We start from the raw sequence: 23,026 nt of genomic DNA on the forward strand, positions 1-23,026 counted from the left end.
AACAGCTAAAAGGGAAGTAGATATTCAAATTCAGTTTTTAAGTGCATTGCTGATGTGGGTATTTTGTGATGGAATGAGGCTGGAAGGGGCATTTCCAGCTACTGTTGCCTTTCCTCAAATCACCCGTCTGTGGCTGACACAAGCTGAACTCTGTGGGGTAACGTAAGGATGCGCTTCAGAAAGGAAAAATGTCAATAAACAGCAGATAAATCCTGCAGGCCTTTGTTGCTGCTCAAGCTGAAACAAACACAGAAGGGCAGTGCAGAGAAAGGAGCAAGGAAGTGACATCTTTTTAATCAAATTATCTGCTACCAAAACCAAAGATGGACAACGGCTCTGTGAACACGTTAATGTGCTTCTGACAGACCTTCCTGAAAGAAAACACTGCTGATGTAGGCAGAATTGCTCTGGCTTGTGTCCTAGCAAAAAAGAAAGCAGAAACCTCCAGTTATTAATTTCTGATGATTTAGAGCACAGCACCTCCATAGTTTTATTGTAATTAGCCAGACTAGAAAATCTTCAAAAGGATTCCTCCAGTGGAGTCCCAGACTCAGATTATGTCATGGCTGAGCACAACCTCCCACAACTGGTTTCACTCATGGTTAGAAGAAACAAAGGCTCTGAGCAAGCAGTGATGGGGAGCAGAGAGGGGTGTGCAAGGGCTGGATGCTACATGTGTTCTGGGGACTCTCTCTGCTGTAACCTCCTCCCTTGCTCCTTGGCTCCCTGCACACACCATTCCCAGCACCAGCAAAGGACGGCTCCCAGCAGAAGGCAGGGTGCTGCCACTGTGATCTCTGACAGGCAGGAGCAGTTCAGAATTGGGAAATACCCCTCCGAGAGTGCTGAGAGAGACATTTCTCCTCTTCCACCCCACAGTGAGGTCTCCAGCTCCTCTCTGATCACAGAGCTGGGTGCCCACAGAGGGCAGAGGCTCCAGGGCAGGTGACAGCCACTCCTCTGCCCACCCACACCCTGTGACCGTGCGGCTCCTGCTGCTCTGGGAAAGGAGAACAGCACTGGGCCGTGGCTGTGCCTGCCCTGCCCAGGCAGAGCTTCCCCCAAGACTCCTTTAAGGCTCTTCACAAGGACAAAGATGGTAAACAAGCAGAGAGCTGTGTTGGGTGGAACCACCCCATCGCAGAGGAGCCAGGGCAGAGAGGGAAGTGACAGTGCCCCAAGGCCACACAATGAGATAGTGACAGGCAGGAAAGGGAAGCTGGGTTGCCTGTCCCCCTGTGCAGGGCCATACCCTCCAGTCCCCACTACTCCTGTTCTCTTCTGCTCTGTCCCCTCTGAAACACTGGTCTAAGAGACAGAAAACAAACACATGAAAGCCTGTAAAAATAAAGAGCCCAGTAACTGGTAGTAAAGACTCCAGCAGCTGTAGGGAGCCAAAAGCTTCTTGGAGGGGGTTGGATGGAAGTCGAGTTTCCCTCCCTGCTTGTATTGTATTTCTTTCCTCTGCCAAAATGTGCTTCTTGAGCCTTGGGCAGAGCTGTCGGCGGCTGACCCTCACCTTCCTCTGTTTAGCCTGGAGCTCAGGCTGGCCACGAGCGCCGGAGGCCGCGCCAGGGGCCGGGCAGAGCCTCCTGCCCAGCACACCCGGGCCAGCCCCGCTGCCTGCGGCTGCCTGAGAGCCACAGCCCGGGCAGCCTCACCTGAGCCCGGGCCGATAAGGGACCGAGCGGCAGAGCCCGGAGGGAGCCCGGGCTGGGCACGGGAAGCTGGCAGGGAGAAAGGGCTGAACTGATCCCACATTTAGGGGCTCCATCCAGCCCTTTTCTCCCAAAGCTGGGTCAGGTTCCTGTCTCGGCGCAGCTGCACATGGGAGGCAGAGAGAACAAAGCAGAGGTCAGACAGTGCTCTAACCAAAGGGGTAATTCTGGCTCCATTAAAATCCTCGCTCCTGTTCGCATGGAAGCAGAAGGCTGTGCTACTACTTATAAAGAGCTGAACCACCCTCAGGCTGACTCATAGCCCTTAACAGAGCTGCCATGCTGATTTTACAAATATTAGAGCAATGCCTCAGATTCAGGGTTTTGTGTGGTTTAACCTATCAACTCGGGAGCAGACCCATAGCTCTTTTATAGAGCTCCCCTTCCCTGTATTTTATTTCCTTTCTCGGTGCCAGAATTGGAGCCAAAGCTGAGCTTAACAAAGCAACAGGCATGGCCATTCTTCCCAGCCCTCATTTACCCTGGTGAGAAGGGAAAAATTAATTTAAACCCCATCAAAAGTGCAAAAGCTCTTTGCCATTTTGTGCTGCAGAACACAGTGTGAACCAAACCTCCCTTGAACCACCTGCACTTGCCAAGCCCAGCCAAGAGTACAGGAACTTGCAGATTGGAATCCTTTTGTTCAGGCACCAGCAACAGACAAACGTGATCTAAGATATTTCTCGGGCAGCAGCAATGGGGATGTGCTTGGGATGCAAAAAAGAGCTTTTACCCCATTAAGCACCCTCTTCTTTGGGCCCCTATTCCTGGATGTATGACATATAGCAAAACTTTTCACGTCCCAGCAGCTTCTGCTTGTGTCCCAGCTTGGGACAGCCTGGGGCAGCTCTCCACAGCCAGGCACAGCCTGGGCACAGGAGAATGGGGCTCTCCTCCCTCACTGCCTGCCCTTGCCAAGCACACAGGAACCTGCACTGAGCCTGTGTGGGGCTTGCCAAGGCTCTGGCAGCACGTGGGAGTGGAGAAATTTGCTGAAGCAGAAAACAAGCCCAGGAAGCCCACCAAGCCCACTCACCAGGGAGTGAGCTGTTCCTGACCTGCCTTGGGGGTCTGGGAGCCACCTGTCCTCCAGCATCTGCTTCTGCTTGCAGTGCTGATTTACTGCTTTAAAGCCAAATTCACACCATGGACTATTTGCTTCTAGTTTGCTGTGCTGTGTTTTCTCAGACCTCCTCCCTTTGCCAAAGTACTATTTGCACCACACTCAGCCACGCAGAAGGCGCCTTAGATTCAGATCAAGTCCCCAGGTAGAAGGGCTCACATGAAAAACCAGAAAATTATGAACAGAGTTATTAACATCAGTAAGACCATTTGGTGAGGCCATGTCTGCTCCTAACAAAGAGAAATAATGTGCTTTCATACAAAGGTGAATGCTGCAATTAACCTGCTCCCCATCCTTGCCCGTCCCACTCATTTCACACCAGCCCCATAGGTGCAGAAGCACCCTGCTCTCTGCAGCACCAGGGTCATCTCCTTTCTGGATTCAGAGAAGGAATTACAATGTACACTGTGACTTCCCAGCCACCTCCATCTACTTCAACTCTGCCTTAGCTTCCTTAAACCACACCAAATATGACTGAGGCAATAGTTTTCAAATAATTTTTCTTCCTCTTCTCCCTTCATACTCAAGAATTTTTATATGTAGGAAAAATCAAGTTGAGACAACATGAATTTTATAGCAAAGACAAAAGATCTAATCAAGCTTCTGTCTTTCAGCAGCCTTTGGATTTTCACAATGGCAGAATCTTCAGAGAGATGCCCAAAATCTGCTTAACGCAGCCACAAGAGGGAGTCTGAAATCTGTTACTGCCCAGCTGGATCCTGGCTTCTAAACTCTTCCAGTACAAGAGCACACAGAGAGCTTCAGAAGGATTGTACAGTCCTGAATTGAGCAGAACCATTTGAAACCAGGGCATCTCCAGCTGCCAGATGTTTTGGAGAGAGACATTCTCAGAAATGTGCTGTTGTGCTACTGCCACGCAAGACTGCTGCACCAGAAATGCAGTCCCACCTTGCTGAGATCTGAAATTACGCTCAATTTTACTCTTCCCACCCACAGTCTGAAAGAATGGAGCAGGTTCTGCCCAATCTGACCCACAGTGGAACAAGCTACAACACTGGCTTAACATTCTGCTAATTTAACATGTGATTAGAAACTCTGGCAAAGATGAGATCCCACAGCACAACAAATAACACTTCTCACAGGGCCAGGGAAATATCTGTGTTGAATCTGTGTCTGCTCTCCATCTGCCAAAAAATTGTCAAGACACATTCCTCAAAAATACTTTTATGGTCTTTACTGAATCTTGACATCCACTTGTTCTAGTTTCCATTACAGCTCCAAAGGGGCATCCAGGTTTGAGTAAAGCCACAAAGTAAAGGATTTTGAGCAGAAATAGCTGCCTTCAGGCACTGTCCAAAGCACCATGAAAAGCCTCTTTTCATGGCAACACTTTTCCAGAGATTTAGCCAAGAGATAAAGACAAGAAACAATTATCACAGAGGTTAATGAAGGAAATGCTCAGACTACAGCTGAATTCTACTTGGCTTTATCATTTCATAATCTTTCTCTGCAGATCTCTTTTGTACTTTCACCTGCCCACTCCTGCTTGAAACTGAAGAGGGAATCTAGGCCAGCAGACAGTTAAATCTGACATTTAAACCATGATCAGTGTATCATTACTGGATCCCACAGCTCTGACCCCAGAGGCTGTATATTCAGCTGTCAAGAAACAGAAAATAGTCTTAAACCTTTGAGGCTCAACATAAATCACTTTTTTTTTTTTTTTTTTTTTGCTTGCAGTACTAGCCAACTTAAGGGTGGGGTTCCTATCAGGCTGTTGAAAAAACCTGCTCCCCTATTTATGAATGTCTTTTTTTTCAGAAGCAATCTAATAGGAAAAAATACTCCTAAATTGTGATCAGGGGCTGACTACTGGAATGCCCATGCCTATTAATGCCACAGCAGATGTTCAGCAGTGCAATGGTTCATACAATATGCTGACAATAGTAAGTTATTAAAAGAACATGGTAAGATCTAAAAACTCCTGATCAACTGTTGGAGTGGGTCAGCAAAGATCTGATGTGATACGTGTTAACATCCCAGAACAACTCATCCTCTGCTTGGCCAAACCTCACTGCACTCACTCAGCTGAATGCAATTAGACCCCAAGCTTGTCCTAATTTCAGCCTCTGCAGAGAAGGGTTGTCTTTCTTCAGCAAGAAAAACGTGGCTGCTCAGAGATGGTGGCTGTGATGGGCATGGAGAAACTGCAAAGGTGCAGCACCAGCTCACAGTTTCAGGCAGGGAGAGCCAAGACAGCCTGGTGTGTACATTAAAATGCAAACACAGCACCTGCCTTGAGTTTCAGTCACCCCAGCAGAAAGCAGCAAGAGCCCAGAAGCAACACAGTGCACAGGCTGTTTTCAGATAAATGTTATACAATTTTCCCTCTAGCTCCATGGATCAGAAACACATGCTGCAGCTAGAGAACCATTACAGTTTAATCCCACCTCAAACAAGGAGATGGTAAATCTTCAGATCATACTACCAGCAGCCTACCCAAGGAGCAGAGCACAGTTCCACTCATTGCCATGGTTGAGACAATCCCAACCAGAGCAAGTTAAACTGCGTATTGCTTTGGAAAAACAAGTTCATTGGATTTTTTTCTGACCATGCTATTGGATGGAGGTGAATGAAAGACTAGATCCAACTCCTATGAAAAATGTGACTTTCAGATATTGTACAGAAAATAAATTTTAAAAAGCTCACTAACTCCTCCATCAAAAAGAAGATCACAGTGAAAAATTGGGAAGGATTTGCCCCAAACCCTTTCAGTCAGAATAAAAGCTCCTTTCCTACCCCGCTTAATGGGGCACAAGATCCTTTAGGAGAAATTTCTTCCTGAAAGGTCTTGAAAATTTAGTATGATTTTTCTGATAAAGTAGCTTGTGTTTCCCCAGTAGAACAGTCCAAGAAGTCCCTAGCCAATGTTGTATGAGCAGCTAGGAAGCACAACAGGGATCTTCATGGCAGAAACTGCACTGACCCCACACCTAGCAAATGCCAGATTCCACTAACCCCTCGCTCCAAGACAGATTTTAGGTTAAATCTCTACAGGAGTCCCTTGGAAAGAATTCACAATTATCAGTTGCAAGACTAAGGGAAGACATTAATGACTTGTTTGTTCCCAGAGTTTCCTTGATCCATGAGGCAATGTTCTCAGTAAGTAAATCAAGTCTCACGCCAGTTTGTGATTGATGAGCCAGCAAGTCAAAGACTGGAACTACGTTTGCACACATGACAGACAATCCTGGTAATCATGATCAACCAGCTGACGTTACTGGTGCCCAGAGGGTCCCCAGGGCTGTGTGACTGCAGAGAGCTCTGAGCAAAACAGGGAAATGCATTGTTCTCGTTGCTATGAGTTTAAAGAAGTCTGCTCAGCCATGTAATGGTTTTGGGCTCTTTAATTATTAGTGATACCCAGAACACACCACACAATTTACATGTGCAAGTGCCACATCTCTGCACTTGAGTCACAGCACAGCCTGCCCACTTCACCAGGACCAGAAAAAGAGCCTGCTGCCAAGGGGAGAGGGCTTCAGCTCCCCTTCCGTGGGTGGGTTTGGCTCTGGTCTGGGTCTAGAGTGATAGGCATTCTCAGGCAGAGGACGGTCTGTCTTCACCTTCGTAACCTGGAAAGAAATGCAAAGAAGTGACACAACTTCTCACAGCATTGAATAGCCAGGTTGAGTCAGAACTTCAAGGAAGAACTACCAAGAAGAACCAAACAATAGCAAGGACACATTGTTCAGCTGATGGGAGCTCCTCAGTACTTCTAAGAAAAGGGAAGGGAGGGGTGCTTCATCAGAACTACCGAGTAGCTCCACGTGAGCATGAGCTTCATTCCTAAAGGAAAAGCTTCTACCAGGAAAAGCAGAAAGCAAGAATTTAATTGTCTAAGAAAAGCAACCCTGGAAAACGCCGCCAGTCTTGACTTCTACTACCCCACCAACTTCCAACGCCGAGTTCACAAAACCCCATCACGCCAACAGACGCCGGAAACCTGGTCTGGACAAAACGTGCACAAAGGAAGGAGAGCAGGATCTATGCGCACCAAGGGGTTTAAGAAGTTACCTTGGAGAGGTCTCCCAGGTCGGGCCTGACCCAGCCCAGCTTGTCCAGCACGCAGGAGTCGAAGGCTGCCTGCTGCTTGCGGCAGCGGCGCAGCTCCTGCTGGCCGGTGTAGTCGATGCACGTCCAGTAGGCCGTGAAGGGCTCGGCGCAGTGCGTGCGGATGCTCCTGGGGACACCACAGCACAAAGCCCTCAGAACCGCTCAGGCCCCTCTCATGCCAGCCTCTGCTCTCAGGAATATCTAAACCTTCACTCAAGTCAGTGTTTGATACCTGTGAAACTTCCATCGCTGCAGCTACAATTAATGACAGCAGTGACTTAACTGGTGTGTGGAGGAGGTTTTTGTTGGTATGTGGAGGAGGTTTTTGTTGGTATGTGGAGGAGGTTTTCGTTGGGTGGATGTTCACAGCTCCTCCACGGGACACCTTTGTTTTGCCAAATAATTTAGTTATATTACACGGTGCTCTAAGGCTTCCAAATAACTTTGTGTCTAAAGCTCAAAAAGCCATGCTCAGAGCAGAGGTTTCAGCTGCTGCACTGGAGGTGGATATGCCTTGAGGTAATTAAATTAGGTTGTGTGCAAACAGTACTGGCACGTGCCTTGGAGCTGTATGTTTGGTCAGGAGAGGCAAGCTCAACCTGCTCAAGCTTTCTCAGTGGTTCACCTGTGAGACGGGGAGGACAGACACTGCAGGGCTCAGGTTGGTTTCTGGAGGTCATCACACAGCTGCAAGGTGCAGCAGCGTCACAGCACTGCCCTGAGTTCCCAACAAAAACCCAGGCTGCTTGCTCTGGCACAAAGGCACAAGAGCTTCAAGTGACAGGATAAATCCATGTGCAAATAAGCAAGACAAAACACATGGCCCCTATTCCCAGGAGTTAAAGTTTAAGAAGAAAGTATAAAAATTTTGAAGGTGGTGATGGCAGCAGCATTTTTAATTAGAATAATGGAATTACAGAATAGTTTGGGTTGGCAGGAACCTTTAAAGTTCATCTCATTCCACTCCCTGCCCTGGGCAGGGGATACCTCCCACTATGCCAGGTTGCTCCAAACCTCATCCAACCTGGCCTTGGACACTTCCAGGGATGGGGAAGCCACAGCTTCTCTGGGCACCCTGTGCTAGGGCCTCCCCACCCTCAGAGGGCAAGATTCCTTCCTAACACCTAATCCAAACCTGCCCTCTGTCAGTGTGAAGCCATGCCCCCTTGTCCTGTCACATCATATACGCTGGTCACCAATCCCTCCCCAGCTCTCCTGTAGCCCCTGCTGGCACTGAAAGCTGCACTAAGGTCACGCCGGAGCCTTCTCTTCCCCAGGCTGAAGAGCCGCAGCTCTCCCAGCCCGTCTCCACAGCAGAGGCGCTCCGCCGAACGAGTGACCGCCAGCGCTGGCACGGCACTGCCGGGCACGGCCCCGCAGCACCGTCACCTCCAGGCCCGCGGGGCTGCGGCGGCGTCTCCCGGCCGGGGGCCGCTCACCTGAAGAAGTCGAGGGCGCACTGGTTCACCTGCCGGCCCTCCCTCAGGCACTTGCGCGGGTCCTTCTCCTCCCAGCGGCACAGCATGAACTCCTTGTTGGGCCGGTCGCACTGCGAGCCGTAGTGGTGCGCCGCGGCCTTCAGCACGGACGAGCTCACCGCCACCTCCAGCGGGGCTCGCAGGGGACACGTGGGAGCGGGGCGCAGGGGAGGGCAAGGGGCTGCTGGGAGGGGAATCGCTGGCGTTGCAGGTGGGCAATGGGGACAAAGGGAGGGTCGCGGGGGGCTGGTGGGACCGGAGGGCGCGGGGTTCCCACCGTCCACCTTCTCCATGTCTTCCAGGATGGAAGGATTCGGCTACTACACGCTGCCGATGGGCACCGAGTACCGGGGCTCGCTGTGGGACGGGATGTTCCACGGGCAGGGCGAGCTGCGGCGCCCCACAGGCGGCGCGTACCGGGCGCTCTGGGACCGCGGGGTGCCCACGCAGGTACGGCCGGGGGGGCTGCACCTCCGCTGGCACAGGCCTGGAGGTGAAACACGCGGATTTCCCAGCCGAGGCAGTGTCTGACCCCTCGGGGCGGGTGGGGGGAGGCTGCTGGTGCCGGGCACCGCGCAGGATTCCCGGCAAAAGGCGAGCGGGGCCGCGCTGGCTCTGCTGCGGCTCTGCCCGTGCGACCTGGCCCGGGTTCCGTCCATCCATCATGTTTATTAACTCTGCACTCAAACGTGTTTTGCAGGGGAAATACACTTTTACAGATGGTCTCGAATACGAGCAGGAAAAATGGCTTTACTGCGACGGCTACGACAGAAGATTCTACACAGAAATCTGTTCTGGTTTTAAACCACCAGGTACTAAATTGCATTTGCGATCCTGGGAGTCTGGAAGGAATTAAACTAACAACTTTGCTTAAGAAAGATTAATTCAGCTACATGAGTAACATGGAGCAGAAATGCTCTGGCTAATTTCATACAAGCCTGAGATGCTGCCAGGAGAATGTGGACACCACCTTCCACCAGCCCAGCCTGGGGTGCAGCTCTGGGGTCTCTTGGGGCAGGACAGGCCTTTATTATCTGCAGCTTTTGACATCCTGATTAACCCTTTCGTACCCCCTCACTGCGGCAGCAGGGTGCTTTTGGTACAGAGAAGTCGAGCAAAAGCAATTAATTTGCATCCAGGACAACAAATGAAGCTTCAAGCATCTGCCCCACGTAGCTTTTTAGAAGTTGCCAAAACAGATGTTTGTGTTCAGTCTGTGTTTTTGATAAAGGCTTTTATAATGTTGTTATTATTGTAGTCAAAAGGTGGGTTTATAAGGGAAAAAAAGTGAGTAAAATCTGTAACTTAATGTGCACAATACATAGAATATTTTAGTGATGACATGGAGTTCTGTGAAGCCAGCGAGTCTCTCCTGGCCCCATTTTGGATTTTAGGGCTGGACTTGTAATGTGAATTTGGTGGGCTGAATCACAGGGCTGTGAATGAGGAAATCAAAGTGATCATTTTTTATCACACAATCTTTGGGTGTGCATTTTTCCATTTCCATTTTCCCCATCTGCAAAATTGATGAAATGTTTTGCAAAATTTATTGTGAGGTAACTCTGTTATTTTTATAGCAAACACCATGGAGATGTATGTTAGTTATCTTGATCAAAGGCATAAATTAAAAAAAAAAAATCAAAGGGCGGGGAAGGTCCCGCGGGCCCTCACGCACTCACCTCCTGCACATCGAGCTCCTCGAGCGGAGGCACCCGCAGCACCCCGGGCATGGCGGCTCTCCTTGAGCGCCCTCAGCGCCCGCCCCGCACCGCGCACGCGCGGCCGCCGGGGGGCGGAGCCAGAGCGGGGCGGGGCCGGGGCGGGGCCGTTGCCCTGGTGACCGGGACGCGCCGTCGGGGCCGCCATGGAGCTGGTGGGGGATCGGTACCTGGGGGGCGTCATGCGCGGCAGGTGGGGCCGGGGCACAACACGGCACAAAGGGGACACGAGGGGACCGGGAAGGGGCACGGGGGGTGCTGGGGAAGGTGGAAGCAGTCGAGCAAAAGCAATTAATTTGCATCCAGGACAACAAATGAAGCTTCAAGCATCTGCCCCACGTAGCTTTTTAGAAGTTGCCAAAACAGATGTTTGTGTTCAGTCTGTGTTTTTGATAAAGGCTTTTATAATGTTGTTATTATTGTAGTCAAAAGGTGGGTTTATAAGGGAAAAAAAGTGAGTAAAATCTGTAACTTAATGTGCACAATACATAGAATATTTTAGTGATGACATGGAGTTCTGTGAAGCCAGCGAGTCTCTCCTGGCCCCATTTTGGATTTTAGGGCTGGACTTGTAATGTGAATTTGGTGGGCTGAATCACAGGGCTGTGAATGAGGAAATCAAAGTGATCATTTTTTATCACACAATCTTTGGGTGTGCATTTTTCCATTTCCATTTTCCCCATCTGCAAAATTGATGAAATGTTTTGCAAAATTTATTGTGAGGTAACTCTGTTATTTTTATAGCAAACACCATGGAGATGTATGTTAGTTATCTTGATCAAAGGCATAAATTAAAAAAAAAAAATCAAACCATGTTTTTCCCCTTCAGGCATTGCTCAGCTTACAAATCTGGATCCTCCCAAAATAATCCCAAAAGGTTGTTATGACTGTGGTGATGGATTCTATAACCCCAAAACCAGAGTAGTTGTTGACTACAAACGCAACTTTCTGAGAAATGCAGGTATGATTTAACTTCTTCTGCAAGGTAAACTAAGAAGGGTTTATTATATCTTCTAGGCTGCCTGATTAAAGCCAAAATATAAACAACTCCATGGCTTGGTTCTATTATCACTGAGCTAAAATATCTTTAACTTATTTATTTTATCAGTGATTTATGTATCCCCAGAGCTGTACAAATCATATTTTGCAAAATTACAATGAAGTATTCCCAAGCATATATGAATAAATATGTTTTATTACCATTTGGTATGTTAATCTCAGAAAAATCTTCAGTCTCTCCTGTTATGATCTCAAGCAAGGGAGTGGTTGTGAGGGGCACATCACTGATCCTGGAAGCTGAAAAGCTCCATGTTGTCAACCAGCAAAGTGCTGAAGCATCTGCTTATCCCTGCATGCTGGAATAGTCCAGTTTATTAAAATGAGTCTGGGTCTTACCTTCCTGGGCAGGAAACCTTCACCTTGGAGAGCCGTGTTTGGAGTAGAGTCTGGCAAGTACACGGATAGGTCCTCAAATTAATAAACCTTGGGGAAAATTAGTTCTTACCAAGCCAGAAGAGAAACTTTTCAAATTAAAAGCCACAGAAGATCCCCAAAGAGTTGACACTGGGATAACTAAAAAAATGTAATCTGACCTGAAAAAAACCCCTACTTTGTGTTCTGGCTGTTTCATCTTTGTGTTTATCACTTTTTCAGTGCAGAGGGTTTTAAAATTAAACCGATTTCTGAAAGCAGCCACCCACCTTGCTTTTTTTTCCCCCCTCAAATGTCCAAATTGCAAAACCTCTTTTTTTTTTTTTTTCTAGAAAACAGAACATTTCATTTTCAGTATGATACAGTTTAACAGTTTTGTTGCTCGGAAACTTCATTTTTCAGCAAATTTACTATTTGTTGTAAAAAAATTCTGCTCCGCTCTACTTTCAAGAGCTTTTGTGAGTGTGCACTGTGATATTGGAGGAGGGAAGTGGGGAGGGGTTAAATGAATTGGAGATACCATCTGCTATAAAATATACCCTGTGATACATGGCCTGTTTTATAAACGTTGAATAAAAACTGATCTAGATTATTACAAATGGCATTGATCCAAAATACTGGAATGCAGTGGGCCTACTGATGAGGAAGATAAGCAACATGCTTTCCAAAAACACAGGAACCTACACAGATTAGTACAGGAGGGAACGCCTTGGAATTCAATTTATTGTTTTTTAATCTGTTCTTTGAACTCATTGTCCTTTATGACATTTATCTCAAACCCTCCAAATTATACCAATCAATATTGGCCCAGCAGCCCGGCGCAGCGTGCGGCCTGACAGAGCGCTGGAGATGGGCTTGGTGTGGCCCTTCCAGCCAGGGCCTGGACACAAAGTTAAAGTTGTTGATGTGAGTGTGAAGAAGGAATGTGTCATGTAGGCCAGACCCTTCCTCTCAAGAACATGAACACAATTGAAAAACCCGGCACTTGTTCAACATCAGAGGAACTCCTGCCGCCCCAGGAGAGATGATTCAGGGCACAAGGCCACTGAAGTAAAGAGAAAAAAAAAATTAAAAAAAACCCCAGCTGTAAGCAGAAGAAACTGAGGAAGAGGCTGAGATGACAGGGAACAGATCCAGAATTACTCCATTATAGGTTGGGCAGGAAAGAGCAGGAAAACCTCCAGGCTTCCAGCCAAGTCTTGAAAGCATCAAAAGCAGATGGTAGGAAGCATTCAGGAAGTTCTTACAACAGCTTGACAGGTTTACCAAAATGACACTATCTTCCTCAGGCCTGGCAGCAGGCTTCAGAATACTCCAGTCCTCACCTTTCACCCCGGTGCTGTTATGAATTAATTGCTAATTGTTTGTGAAGAGAGGAGGAATCCCTGGGCCTGGGCACGGCCTTGGCCCCAGCCTGGCAGCGCCCAGGTACAGCTCCAGAGCCGGGCCCTTGGAAACTCCTGAGTTTGCTTCCAGCACTTCTCCGTGGACATGAGAGGATGTGGAGCCCCAGGGAGGCTCCTGAGGAGCCTGGCAAGCCCTGCACGCCTCGAGCTCGGAGGTCTGAGCCTCGTTTACTCGCAGAGCTCTGGCTGCTGGAGCGGCGCAAAGGCCCGTCCTGAAAACACAACCGGGCCCCGGGAATGAAATGACAGCAACAGCTTTGTTATAGTTTTTAGCTAGCAAACTTTTCCAAATTCTCATTACAGCCTCGCAGTTATTACTCCGTCCCTAAACCTCTGTTTCCTTGGGGATGCTCAAGTTTCTCTTGGTTCTCCATGTGTTCTTCAAGCTTTTCTTTTTGCCAGTATTGCAAAGTACGCAAAATTGAGCACATAAATAAGAATGGGAAGGCTCATTTGTAAGAAGATACGTTGTTTATTTTTAATAGATACCGGGACCAGGCTCCTGTTTCACCAGGAGTATTCCTCTTTTTTTTTTTTTTCCCTCCCAGAAATACGACTCCTGGCACCTTTGTAACAGAGTTTGGTCCATAGAAAGATCGGAAGATTTCCCAGTTTTTCAGTGAAAAGTAGAAACTACAAGACATTATTCTTAATGCAAAGCAGAGAGGTATGAGAAAAGCTGTGACAGTCAGATTTTAGGCCCTCTAAATATCAGAAAAACCCATAACTTTCAAAGAGAAAATACCATCAAGGGCATTTTTTATACTGAGACGGAAAAGATCTCAGCAGATTGCCTGGGTCACCTGTCTTGATGAAAAGCAAAGATATTTCTGATGAAAATTGCCTTGTTTCTCCTGTGGTTTTCAGAGGGATAGGTTAAATAATATAAAACATGTTTTTCCTCATTCTAATATGAGAATATTTATTCCACTATTTTCGTATTTCTTCTTCAGGTTTAATTAGTATGGTGCATAGGGGAGCTTCCTGTAGTGCAGTCAATATTACCTGAAATATATTTGTACCTCTTCCTATAAATCAAGAGCAGAAAGACTCAAAATCTGCCTTTTCACTCTGAGCTCAGTCAGGGAACTGAATTAAGAGCAGGATTAGGCCTAGAAGACCAGGACAAGTGTCTTATTAAGAGGGGGTTTGGTGTTGCTGCAGTCCCAAGCCAGCCTGCAATCAGCATTTCTACAAGCCTGAAAGTCTCGTGAAAAGCAGCAGGAAAAATCCTGCTGCTTCAGGAATCATTATGAGCTGAAAAGGTCAAGATTCAAGAACATTATTTTTGTATAGTTTAGAGAAGTCTGGGGTTAGAACTGAGGTTGTGAGGCTGGCCCAACTCCCCAGGCAAGGGGGCAAAGCCATTTGAATTCTAAGCCTTATTAATCACAGACTTACAGTTTCCTCATGTTGTTACCTTGGGATGGAGAACTCCAGCTTGGTCTGAAAGAACTGAGAAGCACAAATGTTTTGGACAGTCAGCAACGATGTGTTCAACCATTTCAGGTTTATCCAAGTACACAAATCCATGAGAGAAATCTACATTTGGACTTTTTTTTTCCACACGGATCTGACTTGCACCAAGTGCTTTTTGGGAAATGTAGACTTTGACTTGTCTGAAAAATGCGGTTGAGAAACAGCCATAACCACTCAATAATCGCTCAGGGTAATATTTCTATACCTACCCTCATGTACCCCAAATACATGCAGATGTTTGCGTGCTCTTTCTCAGAAACTACTGGAGAATTGGGTGTGGGATGAGGACCTGGCAATTTTTCAGGCCTGGAGTATTTCTGGAAAAAAGACAGCAAATTTAACTTCGAGTCAACTGCCGTGCAGGAAAAAAGATTGACTGCACTGAGGGATCATGCACGGAGCTTTATTCCCTGTTCTTCTTTGAAATTGCCCGTTCTGATGATGGAGGGAGGGGATGAACAGCCTGATTCCAGGCTAGTCCCGTAGTCATTGCCTAAGAATGCACGAGTTGTTTTGGCAGATGCCCTGAGCAAGGAGAGGAAAGCCCCAGCAATACACATACAGAGGGAATATAGTATTTTTGTTCGAATGAATTTAGCTTCCCATAGATTTAAATGTCTACTTATAAGGCAGAGCCATTTAATCTTTTGTACATTTGTTTCTTTTTTATTTGACTTAAGATACTGAATTTAGATGAGGTTTAGTTCCTACATATTGAAACTCTTAAAAGCTCTTCAAATAATTGTTCTTTGGATACTTGTTAGGCTAAAGAAATCAGTTTTGATCGGCAGTAAAAGTTCATGCTATTTTAAGTGCAATGCTATAGCTATTTTCTGTTGTATATTTAATCATTTTGAATTATATGTCATGTAAAAGATTTTAGCTCTGGGGCATTTGCCAGATGGCTGATTCTGCATTTCACACAACAAAAGAAATAATGTTTGTGTAAAGCTCTTAAAAATAGTTGGTAATCAGTATATTCTACAACGAATAGGATCCAGACCTGTTTGGAAAAAAACCCCAGCTTTTGCAGAAATTAATTTAGAGGATTTGGTCTCTACCTCTGGGCTCTGAACAAAACAAATTGTGTCTATTGTTTGCTGATTTTGTAACATTTAACAAGTTAACTGGATTGTAAATTTTACTCATTTTTATGTTAAATGCCGTTTATTGCAATCCATTGATCTTTTTCTCTTTACTTTGGCTGACAAACTTATTTCTGAAAGCAGGGCTGTAAAGCAGAGAGCCAATGCTGCTCTCCATTTACACAAGCAGAGCATACGAATGCGAGTAGCCCTTTGCTTTTCTTGCAACAGCTGCAGTGCTTGTCCTTTTTACTGCTAGTTCCTCCTTCTGGCCTCTTTGATTCATGTTCCTCCAAAATACCAGTGCAAAAAATATTTTCTCTCTCTGCCATGGCATTCAGCTTCTTCTCTTTGCCCACAGGGCTCTACAGAGCTACCTACAAATTCACCTTCTGGTCTTGTCTCCTCCATCTCCCACATACTTTTTCCCCTTGGATCTAGTTCCAGGACATAGGTTTTTAGCCTTTTCATACAATTCCAGTTTTCTGGTACTTGCTTTCCAGACTCTATGGTAGCCTAAAGCTTTGAAAAATATTACATCCAGAAGCAGGTCAGAAATTGTATTATAACTCTTTGATCTGGATCTTCAAAGTGTCACTTATCTACCTCTTCCTATTTTTTTAGTTAGATAGCTTTTGTTCCAATGGCAGAGCTCGGGATCTAGATAATCCCCAATGCTTAACAAATAAATTAATTGAGGAGCCAGATCTCAGCAGGAGGAGAGGCAGAACCCTGGCAAGTGTCACAGTGGGACTGCTGAGTGGGCAAGGCAAAGGGCTGAGCAGTGAAGATGGCAGAGAGAAATTGAGTCCATTTCAAATGACAATCCCAGACTCCTATGAGAAGTTGAGGGGGTTTTCTTACCCTTTTTTTTTTCCTTACTCTACCCTAAACACTTTTTAAAATGTTGGACCAATTTTCCTACCCATCATATGCTCTTTTTGTATCTTTTTGTATAGAAATGTGTGAAGATCAAGCACATTTTGGATGCCATTGCAAAATTCATACATATGTCTTTCAGTGTCAAAGTCTGCCCAGGTTACAGACAAAGATACTTGTAGACTTCTCATCTGAGCAAGCAAGCACATTTTTAGATTAAATTTGGCTTGCATGCTTTAATCTGAAACATCCTCCATTCAGCAAAATAGATTATGAACCAACATAATTTATATTCCAGGCTATAGCCAGCAGTGATAATATTAACATTTGCATCATGATGGAAGTTACTACGGTAATTCCAGTAGCTATAGCTTTTGCAGATATATTGTTCCTTCTGGTTTCCTGGCCTTATCTTTTTGAAAATTGTGGAAGTTTCAGTTCCAAAGAGTGGCATGCCAAGAATAACACCTTTGTTTGGGTGCTAACCATCCTATTGTGAATCCATTAAATAGGTTACACACAAGTCTTATAGGCACTTACATTCAATATACAGCTCATGTGAAAACAACTTTTACAAGAGATGGAAAGTTCATTTGGGGGCCATTTTGGAATGACAGTAATTAAAAGAGAATGGAAGGGTGAGAATTTGTGGGTGGAAGCGAAGGTTAATTGAAAACATACTTTCCATTTTCTTGCCAGCCTTGATGTTGGTGGGGTCAGGTGCAGTAAGGAAAGGGGTGCTAGGGACCCGGAGGGGGCAGTGGAAATGGAAGGGGTGTGCCAGGCAGAGCCCATGGCTGAGATGCTATCACAGGTCATTGTGATTGTGCACTGGAAGGAGATGATAAACTGCGCTGCGGGTGCTGGGAGGAGTCAGGGATGTGGAAGAATTCAGTGATATTGTTGTTTACAATGGGCTGCGTGTGCTTGGCCCTCTGCAAACGGGGAGGAAGCTCAGCTGCTGCTGGAGGATGGTGTGCTGTAAACACACACCATCCAAACACACCCCTCAAAGCTGGGCACAGACAGCTCTGGGCAGGGCTGGGCCCCGGCTGTGCCAGGGCTCCCAGGGCTCCCAGTGCTCCCTGTCCCGGTGGTGGCACCTCCCAGGGACACCAGCTCCCCTCCTGGGCTCTGACTGAGCACACACAGGGGTGGCACCCGCTCACATCAGGTTCCAGCAGGCAGGGGACGGAGCCACGGATCTGAATTTCAGAGTGCACCAGGCCCCCAGTGCAGACACAGCCTCTAAGGCATCAGGAGCACTTACAGCTGCCAAGACCTAACACAGTCAGACAAGGTTTTAAAGGTGAACAGTGTCATTTTTCCCCTGTTCAAACCACTGGGTATTCTAATTTTATCAAACTTCTTGGTGTTTTCCTGGGAAAGCAATAGTTAAGAGAAGCCTCCATGCCAATTCTGCCAGTGCTGTCCGTCTCAGCTCTGTGCCATGGCAGGCACCTAAGCATGCAGAGTCCTCAGAAGTCTCTCACAGCTGAGGTTTCCATAAGCAACACAGAAACATGATAGTTAAAAGCAAATAATTCTAAACTTTGCAATATGCATTTAATATAGCAAGATTAAACGCACCTAAATTACAGCGTGTTCTCATGTCATCCCTTGGAAGCACCCTGAAGCAAGGCCACCCTGAATTTTCAGCTGTTTCTAATCCCAGCTGAGAGATAAATCTGGAGTGTGGTATTTGGGGAAATCTCTTGTGCCACTACTTTTAGCCTGAACATTGGAAAGGAGGCAAGTGGTTTCATTTTGCAGAGAGCAGAAATCCACTGATTTGAGTGGGCTGCGCTTTGAGCTCGCTGTGGAATACACCTAGCAATGGTTGTGACACCTGTCTGGACTTTGCCAACATTTGGAACTTCCCCTAAAGCCCCTCAAAACAAGGCAGAATCTTGCCAGGCAGCATTTGGTGAGAAGAACCGATTTTGAAATGGGCTTCTTAGAGGAACACATTCCAGCCAGCAGCTTTAGCTGGGTCTTGTTTACCCAAAGGCTCCCAGAGTGACCTGTTGGCTCAGGACATCAGGACACTTCCCCCCTGCTTTAATCATCTTTTGTGGGCTGGTGCTGTTTCTGGGGACCAGTCCTGCAGGTGGCTACCAGGGTTGGCTCCATGTGCCTCTGCCTGCTTAATGAAAACAGCCTGAATTAATCACAAAAATGCCAGAGAGCTGCCCCAGTGTGGGCTGGCTGAGGAGCTCACCCCAATATTCAGGATATATTTAGTGGGTGCTAGAAACTGATCTCATTTTTGATTGAGACACAAGGAAATAATTCAAGAGCTCATCCATTACAATCTTTTGCTGTTTCAGTTTCAAGATTCCAATAATGTCATGATAATACTGATAATATTTCACTGACTTTGGAGGAAATAACTGGGTAACATTTGCTAACTGCACAGGGATACACCAGATTGCAGTGAAATGCTCAGACAAAGCTTTTTCCCTTTACCTTCAAACACCAGCATGGTTAGTCCTCTTTCAGCAAAGTCTGTTCCATCACTGTTTATTCTACTGAGGAAAATCTAAAAAATGGATAAACTTTTAAAGATAAATATGCTGACACAAAATTCAGCACACCACACGAAGAACCCCATTCTACCTAATTGTGCACAGGGTGATAATTTAGCACTGATTAAAGAGTTTGTATTTTTTTCAAATCTTTTTTAAAAGGAAAATTACTTCTGAAGGTGAAGATGTGCTTAGACAATCATATTAACATATTCAAACAATTGTAATTTGCAAAATAGTAATTACAACTCACTATCTGGTAGCATTAATCAAACTTCAAGGTTTAATTCCATTTTAAATATTGATGAAATGTGATTCTCCAATCTAACCCTGGTGTTGCAGGGTTATGGAAGCAGCCAGTGGCAGAAAAAGAGGAACGTGTAGTTAACAAGCAGCTGCCACAAAGAAGGATCGGCATCTGTGATTTAAATTGTTAGCTGCACAGTCAGGTAGAGTGTAAAAAGGGTAGTCAAGAGGCTGTTAAGTCCATTGCTGCCAATTACTAACAATCAGGGAGGAGCTTTAAGACTTGTTCAGTACAATAAACCCAGTTTGTCTTGTTTCAGGGGTTACTACTGAAGAGGTTGCAGCTGCACTGATTCAAATAGCCCTAAAACTACAGTAATTATCAACCAGTCTTCTTTAGTGTAGCAAAAGTATGTTTTACCATAGCTTAACTCTTTACATTCTAATATTTCCCTGCCTCCTCTGCCATAGCTAGCCCTGGAGCCATTCTCATCCCTGGGCTGTGATTCTTCTTCCTATCCTGGACCAATTCTTTCATTTCCCCTTACCTAGACCGAGGAGCAGTTGTACATCACACTGGCCTGGACAGCAGTTCTAGGCATTTGCTTCATGATCAGTCATTCCATTTATTTTTCCTTTTCATGCACAAAGTTGAAATTCACATCTCTCGTTCAGTTTTTACATCTGGTTAAACTCCATGCAGGTTAAGCAGGGCTTGTGAACGTGTATTTCATTTGCATGGGCTCAGATCACTGCACCAACCAAGACGTTTTGGAATCAGTCTGGTAGGGCCAAGATCCTTGGAGTGACTTGTCCTGGGTGCTTTCCTAGGAGACCAGGACATCCCAGAGTGCAGAACAAGACAGTCTGGGCAAACCAAGGGTATGCTGGAAACCTGTGAAGCCAAGGTAGCATCTGCCCTTCTTTGTGCTTATGCCCTTGATGCTCAGCTGAGTGAGGGCTGTCAAGGACTCAGGCTGGTTATTTCTAGCACTCAGGCGAGCCAGGTGTGCCCAGCTGCCAGCCAGACATGCTGATGCTCAGCATCTCTAAGTTTTCTTATTCCTTCACCATGACAGAAACAGACAAAAGTTTCCTTTACATGCAATTATTACAAACTCAGTTAAACTATCTATTTTTTTTTTAATTTTTTTTTTTTTTTTTTTTTAGTTAAGGCAATTCCAGCTAAAACCAGAAAGCCACACAGAGTGGACAATATCTGTCACAGGGAGGCTCACATGATCATATCTCCAACACCTAGTGCGTAGAACAAAAGCCAGCACATTGATTATGGCTTGGATGTTGTTTTTGAGAAAGCTTAAGGACCGCATTTGCATTCCTGTTGCAGCCCTCGGTGGAATCTGCCTGTGAGAATTGCATGGTCTTTAAGCAAGATTCTGTGCTCATGTTTTTAATTTCCCTTTTAGCATATTTTTCCAGCGTCTATTTTCACCTACTTTACACCCAAATTAGTAATGTGCCATTAACAGGGTATTTTGTTATGGATCTGTGGATCTCTAAGGAATAAAAAAAAAAATCAGTGAAACACGGAAAGAGCTGAACTTAGCTATCTTATCCAAATTATGGCTATTTTGCAGTCATTAAAGCAAGCACCTTGGCACCATCCCTGCCTGCACCAGGATGCCAGCAGAGCTGGGTGTGAGCAGCACCTCAGGGTGTGCACCCCACTCGATGGGCCAGCAGTGACAGAAAAGAGAGGGCAGCATGAAAAAAAAAAAAAAACAAACCAAAAAAAAACCCCAAAAAAAAAAAAAAAAAAAAAAAACCCCAAAAAACAAAAAAAAAAAAAAAAAATAGACAAAGCTTGATTCACAAGCAACCACAGTCAATGAGATTAAGCCCCAAGCTTGTGCACCAGAATTTGTCACATACCCCTCTGGAAACTTCTTAGCCTAACACTTCATTCCCATCCCCTTCCTACCCTTTGCACACGTCAAATGCTCCTCTGTCACTTTAGCATGAAGGTACAACTCCACAATCAAAAGATCTCCAGGAAAATCTGACTCCTGGAGAAGCAACATGCTTCTTTCTCCATTTTGTTAGACCTGCCTAGGCAGGGTGCTCAGCGGGGAGGAAAAATGGGACCGTGATGGTCACGGGGGTTGCACCCTCTCAGCTCCATCCTCCTCCCACTCATCTGTTCTTGTACGTAACCAGGGCTGCCACGAACCCTCGAAATTTAGATTTTTACACACATCACAAGCAGCTAATATGAATTTGTTAAGACAGTGGTAAACACAAGAAGCAGCTCGAATATATTTCATTTGTACAAAAATAAATACAGGTATTGTTGTAAGTATTACTTTGATTTTTTTTTTTTTTCCCCCCACAAGGCTTTTTGAAGTTTGTTTTTCCTGGTTTACTACACATATCCCTTTTTTCCCTACACAAACACAAAGGAAAAGGCTGCAGAACAGTTTTTGGAGACAAGACTATTTAAATCCCTGAAATTAAGAAGCCACAACTCAACATTCACCAAGCTATTTTTTTGTAAATCATGCAGAAAATTACTATTCAAACTTTGCTGGTCAGTTGTTTTTTCCTACATTGTCTTTGCTTTTATTTTCTTTCCACACTGTCATTATGCTCTCAGAATAAATACGACAGACATGAATACTAACAAGGGACACAGGAGTTGCTCTAAAATATCTCTCAGCCACTACATCAGCTTATACCTGCCACAAGACACATCTCAAAAACAGCATGGAAAGAAAAGCTCCAAGATAAGAACCTGGGATTTTACTGAAAATTTTCCTTTACCTTCACTTTTTATAAACCAACAAGCAACACAACCAGAGTATTTTAAAAATGCTTAATCTTAATTTCTGATAGTTAAAACATTTCTCCTGCGTATTTTGCCCGAAAAGGCAAAATGTAAAATCTGTACATATAAATCTCGTGGCTCACCCAAGCTGAGCTTATCAAACAGAGGAATAATCAGTCCTTGCCACAGAGCCAGCACCTCCTGCCTTGACAAATTCCCACACAACAGCACACGATCTTTTAAACAAACAAACAAAAAAAAAAAAAAGTGTTCTGAGATATGCCAACGGCTAAAAAATGGATTTATTTTTCAAGGGAGAAATGACTTGTTTGACTGGAGCCCAGGGATGCAAGGAGCAGCTCTGACAGGGGATATTTAACCTTCCTTTCTCTCCCTTCCAGACGATGATGAGCATGAATGGATCCTTCGGACCTGCCGGAAAGCCTGGGATATAACAGCTGAGCAGGAACCGAAACCATCACACGGCTTTTCCTAGACAGTATTCCAGCAAAGCAGGTAATCTGATTCACAATAAACGCAATTTGTCCTCGTGGATTTGTCTCACCCTTTCCCTCGACAGGAATATAATCTTTCTGTCATCTTTGTCAGCTCAAAGAAAAATGGAAATAATCATTTAATCAGTCATGCTGAGCAAAAGCCACGACAAAAAAGCCGACTGTACTCACAATAATATTCCTGAGAGGTGTGCAGTGTAGTATGTATAAACATTATTAAGCCTGAAAACAATTTGTTAAAAAGAGTGCCTCGGATTCGGTGTTGAAGTCATTCAAATCCATCTTAATCAACATTATTTTCCCAGATTTTAGTTAGCTGTCCTGGTGAATTCCTTTCCTCTCTTTTTGCTCAGTACTTTGATATTGATTGATCATTGTAATAATGTACACCAGAGGTATTCTTTAATGACGGGTTTGCTAACTAGGAAATTATATCCATTTACTACGAACGTTTGTTGAAGTCTCCTGAAGCCAGAGTTTAACAAAATAATAAAAGAGGAAAACTGGGTGGGTTGCTGCTTGATTAGTAAGCCAGAAAGTATTTAAAAATAAAATAAA

General features: G+C 45.4%; 2 protein-coding genes across 2 annotated transcripts; one reads left to right on the plus strand and one right to left on the minus strand.

The window, feature by feature from the left end:
* Window positions 1-6,191: 6,191 nt before the first annotated feature.
* Window positions 6,192-10,207, minus strand: NDUFA8 (NADH:ubiquinone oxidoreductase subunit A8). The gene is made up of 4 exons (XM_041483908.1): window positions 10,076-10,207; window positions 8,358-8,521; window positions 6,880-7,045; window positions 6,192-6,437 (listed from the first exon to the last, which is right to left on the minus strand). The coding sequence occupies exons 1-4, from the start codon at window positions 10,124-10,126 to the stop codon at window positions 6,300-6,302; spliced, it is 519 nt and encodes a 172-aa protein (XP_041339842.1). The 5' UTR covers window positions 10,127-10,207; the 3' UTR covers window positions 6,192-6,299.
* On the plus strand, window positions 8,632-22,912 carry MORN5 (MORN repeat containing 5). Its single transcript, XM_041483909.1, has 4 exons — window positions 8,632-8,846; window positions 9,097-9,208; window positions 10,944-11,075; window positions 22,355-22,912. Exons 1-4 carry the CDS (start codon window positions 8,688-8,690, stop codon window positions 22,447-22,449), a joined length of 498 nt encoding a protein of 165 aa, XP_041339843.1. The 5' UTR covers window positions 8,632-8,687; the 3' UTR covers window positions 22,450-22,912.
* Window positions 22,913-23,026: the final 114 nt, after the last annotated feature.

The sequence above is a fragment of the Pyrgilauda ruficollis genome, unplaced genomic scaffold, assembly GCF_017590135.1.
Source record: "Pyrgilauda ruficollis isolate IOZ18807 unplaced genomic scaffold, ASM1759013v1 scaffold62, whole genome shotgun sequence".
Classification (NCBI taxonomy): domain Eukaryota; kingdom Metazoa; phylum Chordata; class Aves; order Passeriformes; family Passeridae; genus Pyrgilauda; species Pyrgilauda ruficollis.